The sequence below is a fragment of the Carya illinoinensis genome, chromosome 2 (genome assembly GCF_018687715.1).
Source record: "Carya illinoinensis cultivar Pawnee chromosome 2, C.illinoinensisPawnee_v1, whole genome shotgun sequence".
In the NCBI taxonomy this organism is placed as follows: Eukaryota; Viridiplantae; Streptophyta; class Magnoliopsida; order Fagales; family Juglandaceae; genus Carya; species Carya illinoinensis.
Genome location: NC_056753.1, coordinates 7,655,435 through 7,662,005, shown reverse-complemented (window position 1 = coordinate 7,662,005; position 6,571 = coordinate 7,655,435). Strand labels below are relative to the sequence as shown.

At 29.6% G+C, this 6,571-nt stretch overlaps 1 protein-coding gene across 2 annotated transcripts; it reads left to right on the top strand.

Moving 5' to 3' along the window:
* Positions 1-427: 427 nt before the first annotated feature.
* LOC122299638 (transcription factor CPC-like) lies at positions 428-2,189 on the top strand. Of its 2 annotated transcripts, none has more exons than XM_043110035.1 (3): positions 428-770; positions 1,125-1,215; positions 1,920-2,189. In XM_043110035.1, the coding sequence occupies exons 1-3, from the start codon at positions 518-520 to the stop codon at positions 2,041-2,043; spliced, it is 468 nt and encodes a 155-aa protein (XP_042965969.1). In that variant the 5' UTR covers positions 428-517; the 3' UTR covers positions 2,044-2,189. The 2 variants fall into 2 exon arrangements, with proteins under 2 accessions (XP_042965969.1, XP_042965975.1); XM_043110041.1 differs by having other exon boundaries at positions 448-770; positions 1,128-1,215.
* The last annotated feature ends 4,382 nt before the right edge of the window (positions 2,190-6,571 follow it).

Here is a 6,571-nt window from a genome sequence, read left to right as displayed (position 1 = left end):
TACAATCTAAACGAGTACTGTTTTATAAAGAAATTATATAAAAATAATTTTATAAATTGAAATGACTTTATCTTATTTATTATATTTATTTTATAATAAAAATAATTTTATAAATATAAGAGATTATTTTTAATAAACCCTTCACTATTGCAGTATTTTTCATTTAAAATTATATAATATCGCAAAAGATTTATACCGAGTGGACCCACGTATTGTGAAGGGACACCACGAGCTGTCGACCAATGAAAGCAAAAGAACGACCGAGAACACGAGTTTGCACCTACCAAATCAGATAATTTGGAACCGGAAGGGGCAATACTGTATCTCTACACTTCTCAGGGTACTCCCCCTCAAAAAAACAGAAAAGAAATGAACTCCTTGGGCTTTGCAGAGTTAAATTCAACAGGGACAACTACAAGTCAACCCTAATTTTAATTTTGTTTGTTTGGTAGGACCTGCCGTTACCCCCGCCCATCCCCCCTTTGCTTTGTTCCGAAGCCTTCAAGCTCTTCTTTCAATGGCACTTAAAAGGTCTGCATTCAAACCCATTATTTGTTTATGTTTTCCAAATTCCCTTTTGGGAAACTATTTAATGTCGATTATTCCTTCCTTAAAACCACATTTACTACCTGGGTTTCTCTCCTCCTTCTTTTTCTCTTCCTTCTCTTTTGTCTCTCCGACTCTTTTTTTCTCTCAATTTTCCTGTTGCTGGAAAGCTATGGATAAGCGTCGCAGAAAGCAAGCCAAGACCAGTAGTGGCTGCTCTGAGGGTGAGTTTTTAATTTTCTTCATGAATTCTGGGTCGTTTTCTCTTTTGCTTATTCTTTACTCAAAAATGATCTTTACTCTTGTTGCCTCTTCTCTTTTGTATAGTTGCATACATATCAGTCTGGGTGCCCTTTTTTTTCGTCTTTTTTCTGATTCAAAGCATCTTCGGTTTCACCTATTTCTTTTCTTCTTGCTTGAAAATCTCTCCTTCATTTTGTTTTCTTGCTGCAACATTTCATTGCTGCATAGTTCTTACTACTATTACCATCATTTTAGCTGAATGTCTGACGATTCTCTCTCTCTCTCTCTCTCTCTCTCTCTCTCTCTCTCTCTCTCTCTCTCCCACACCTTTTTAGCAGAGGTGAGCAGTATAGAGTGGGAGTTCATTAACATGTCGGAACAAGAAGAAGATCTCATCCATAGAATGTACAAGCTGGTTGGTGACAGGTAAATACTCAAAATAAACACCCCCCCCCCCCCCCCCCCCCCTCCCCCCCAACAAAAAAAAAAAAAGAAAAAGAAAGTAAAAACACCTAAAAAGAACTTTTGTACCAACTCTGCCTCAATCTTTCTGTTGAAAAACAGAGGCTTAAAACTACAAGTTTAAAGTTGCATCAGTTTGCTAATTCTCTATTTGAATTGCCAAACATGCTCTTTGTCAAAATATAGTACTAGAGCTTAGAGTTTAAGGATTGCATGTTAAGATGTTGCAGTCATATGCGCTGCAAATCCTAAAGGCTTGAGAGCTTTTAGGATTTTTCTTTTTCTAGACCGTACACTCTTCATAACTTCCTCAGTGAATATTTTTTTTCCCCGTTTTGTAAAGCAAACTTTTTGCAATCTTTAAGGTTTTACTTTTGATTGTACCAAGTGGAAACTTTGTCCCTACATTTTGCATTGAATTACCACTATTTATTTTAGTAAGTGGATATAATTACCTATATTAACATGTCCTTTTCAAGTATACATGAAAATGATGATAATTAATTGAATCGACGCAGAGTAATACTCGATATAATTTTGTTTTGAAACCCATATATGGATGGAGCCAAGAATACAACTTAGCCTCTAAAACAGTGTGTATATTTCCATTATTTGTGCGAGTTAGTTTCTTTTTTTGCCTTTACTTTAATTCAACAAGTATTAAACAGATGGGCACTGATAGCTGGCCGGATTCCGGGTCGGAAAGCCGAAGAAATAGAGAGGTTTTGGATAATGAGACATGGAGAAGGGTTTGCTAGTAGAAGAAAAGAAGTGAAGAGACATGGTTCCTAATGCTTCCTCTTTTATATCCCTAGACTAGAGAATCTCATTTTTATTTCATTTTTAATCATTTTGTTTACCTATGTATGCAGTAATTAAGGTATGTAGTTGTAACTTCTAATTTTCTGGCTAATTTATTATGAATCACCTTTTAATCTCGTTTCTTCCTTCTTCATATATTATATATTTGTGTCCTTTAATTCCAAATCTTGTCAATGTACATGACAAGGTAAGTTTTTTTGTTTTTGTAACAAGTAAGTTGGAACTTTGACCTATTTGGGTTATGAACATTTGAGCCCCTCTCTTGTTCTCTCTCTGTTTGTCTCCCATATGAATACAACCAAATATAACAAATGGAGACTGATACAAAACAGATATTGAGATTCAGCTCCATTGTACTCCATCCAGTCAGTCTACAGTTTATTTTTTTAATTTTTTGGTAGTTTTCATAGGGATCTACTATATTTTGAAAAAAATAGCGTCTATTATTAAAAAGTTATTATTATTTTTTTATATGGGTTCTATATTTATTTACATTTTTCGAAAAGATTACGTAATACTTACACACTCTACGACTGTAAATATCATTTCTCTTTATGTTCTTTTAGTTTTTAAATTTAACATAAAGTTAACAGAATAAAGTTTATGAATATGACCTGTTTAATTAAACAGAATAAGATACAGTTAACTCGTATACAACTAGAAGTTAACTTCAACTCAATTGCAACATGACTTTAGAGCTGATAATTTTTTTTCTTATTGAAAAATCTCACTCAGTTAATTAAAAGGCTCCCGTAAGAATTGATTCTTACAGCAACTTGAACTTGATTTGGCACTACAATATACGGTGAGAAATCCTTCTCTCCTACCTCGCACACAATTTTTGAAAAACTCTCAACGGGTTGGAGGTGTGTACTGTGTAGTGGTAAAACGCCAAAAGGAGCCCTCCTCTCCATCTCCACATGAATTTTTAATTCTTTATTGTTTAAAGAAAAGTTTTAAATGATGTTTTTATTTTTTCAAAAGTTCTAAAGGATTTACTTTTAGTTTTCGTTTTTCATTTTAACTTTTTTACCTCATTTATAATTTTATATTTTTTAAATGTATTTCTTAAATTCCGGACTTGCCGTAAGTGATGTTAACTATTGTTGATATCTTGTGTTATATGTTCGATTGAAGGAATTCTATTTACAGTCCTCACTTGGGACTGTATGTATATGTTATTTATTAAATAAAAAAAAATTATTTTAGGAGAGCTATTTTTATAATTTTAAAAAGTTTTAAAGATAAAATTACCTAAACCTGTATTGCAATTCCTAAATAGGGACTGTATGTAGTATTGCTCGTTCGAAGAATACAGATTTCTATTAGTTATGCGTGATCAAGGAAAATGATAATTTTGTATCCCATTTAGATACTGAGATTAGGTAAAATGAGTTGAAATGGTTTGTAAATAATAATAAGATTGTTGGATTAAGATGAAATGAGATGGTTTTAGAAAATTTTATGTATTTAGATTTGAAAGTGAGACAAAATGGTTTTAACTTTTTTGAGATTTGATAGATGTGAGTCCCACCAATTATTGCATCTTGTTTCTAATGATTTTGTTTTATTTATAAATATATTTATAAATAAGTAATAGTAATTTATAAATTTCCTACCCAAATTTCATTTTTTATAATATATTTCATAATAATATTATAAGATGACAATATTTTTATAAAATTAAATTATTTTTATAAAATATCAAATAAAAATATTTTTTATTTACAAAGTAATTAAATAATTAAGAAGATATTTATAAAATATTTTCTATAAAAATATTGTGCTTAAAATCATTTTCCATTTTCAAGTATTAATGGTCATTTTGCCTAGCTTTTGAATTTACTTTATGCAAACACCTTATGCCATTGATGATTGAAAATTACTCATATTTGTTTTGGCAAAATTCTATCATATAACGTTCTCAACAACTCGGTATAGAGTAAAGAAAATGTTTCGTCTATATATCTATTTTATAGTCTATCTTATATAAAATCACTTTATTTTATAATTTTATTATTATAATTATGTATGGACCAATCATTTAATCATAGTATTAACTAATAGTAATTAATAAATTATCAACCCCAAAAATCGAATGGTGCCATTAGATAACGTCTGCTCAATTGTGGCTCGAGCGAACATCACATAGATTGTTCGCTTGAGGCTTTGCTCGAGTGTAGCTTGAGCGAGACTCACACAGATTGAGAACGAGCTTTTCTGAAATTGCCTTGGATGCACTATTTTTTTTTTTTTATTTGCCGGGTGGTGGGGGGGTCAAGTTTGGGAACGAGAGCTGTGTAGATGGTGAGGGGCAGTTGGGTTCAAAATTACTTAGGCACATGATTTTTGAAAAACCTAGACTGATCCTCTTAAAAAAAAAAGCAAAATAATCGTTGCTTTGTTCTTATTTGAAAACAGATAAAACACCCTTTGTTTTCACTCACAGATTGTTTGGATACGAAGCCAACTCTCCTTACAAATAGAGTTAAAATCTCAACTCTGTATCCAAACTGTACCTTATAATTAGTCTATAATTAATTTACTATTCTACTTAAAATGAAGGGTTGTTAAGTAAAATTGAAATGATCTTTTATTAAAAGGTCACAATTACATTACTTGATTTAAAATGAGTTATAAGCTAGTTGTAAAATAGTCCTAGTATGATTACCCTTATATGAAAAATATCGGCGAGGTTATTGATCAACACATCACATCCAATCAAAAAAAGACACATGTCACTTGTAAATCCAATCAATATTTAAAAATTAAAAAATATACAATCAGCGTGCCATGTCACATCCAATAATAGGTGTTGCTGTTTAGCTGGTTTATTTTCTAAGAGAAATTCTTGGTCTAATTACATTAAAATAAACGATATGATTTAATATGATATTAAATTGTAAATTCTTTTTTATCATTTTACATTATATTGCATCTCCTTTGTAAATAATTTACTTTTATAAGTCCTTTCGTACATCTAACTTTTCATTTTTTAAATTATCGCGGCAATAAACAGTAAAGGGTGTATGAATAAAGTGGACTTCGAAATAGATAGACAGAAATTTTCTTTTCTTTTCACATGTGAACCAAAGCATCAAACGATTTTGAGAATGTTATCTTTTAGTTTTAAACAAGGGAGTTAGCATGTCTTGTCGTAGTCAAACTTTAACTGACAGGCTGACATAAAAGGATGTTATGGCCTAGATGTGATTTTATTCCTTTGTTAATTTATCATTGATCAATGAGATGTTGTACGTTGAGTCTTTAATATTCACATGTTTACATATAAAGCTCCCTATTAAGTCATCGATTGATTCGTTTAGGTCCTTAATTAAATTTTAAGAAACTCACATTAGCTTAGACACTGATACAAGACATCTATACTATCTCAACCAATTAATTAAAGATGATAAGAATGTTTTTCACAATAACTTATGAAATGGTCCACTTAAAAAAATGAAAAAAACAAAACAAACTACTAAGTGCATGTTTTGGAAGTGACATGGAATGATAATTTCATGAATAGAAATAAGATGGTTTGAAAATAATATTGAAATATGTGAGTTAAGTATTTTTAAAATTTTGAGAAATGAGAGAAAAAAGTTGAATAAAAAATATTAAAATTAAAATATTGTAATAATATAGTTTTATAATATTATTTTTGTTTGGAGAGTTGAAAATTTTGGATTATATTTTATTTTTTATTTGAAAGTTTGAAAAAGTTATAATTATTAGTTTGAAAATTTTGTATTTGAATTATATTTGAGAATAAGATGGAATAAGATGAAATGAGAACATACAAGAATTTTATGTCTCATTTGAGGCCTCAAACCTGCTGACTTTGACAATAAAATTGTTCTCAAGTATTCTAAGATATTATTATATATTTCTTTTCCAACCGTCACTCAAATATAAAATATTTTTCAATTTTAAATGTTCAGCCTAATTTACCTAATTATTACAATTTTTCCAAACTCTTAGACAAAACAAATAAAATAATACTAATTTTTTAAATTTCAAAACAAAAATTATATTCAAACAAAATTTTAAATTTATAATATGTTTATTTAACATTTTTTCCTTCATTTTCTAAAACTCAATAAAATATCTTAATTCAAATCATTTCACTACTATTCATAGATATACCGAGAAATTCTAAATATCCAAGCGAGACCTAAAAATGCAACATTAATGGTAAGAAACTAAAAGAAATTAAGCAAATATTCAAAACAATAAGAACATTAATTTTTTTTTTAATTTTTTTTTCTATGTTTTACTTATTTTTATTTTCTTTGAAAATTTGGACATTCATTAGGGCTATGCAAAACCTTTGTCAGCTTCGACGCTCGCTCTGGCTTTGACTCCGACAGAGTCAGAGAAGTAAAAAAATATTTGAAGGCGGAGTAACTTTGAAAATTTTCTTTTTATATCAGTTTTACATCTAATATTTTGAAACTAACTAACTGAAACGACGTCGTTCCATTTCAAGTGGAAC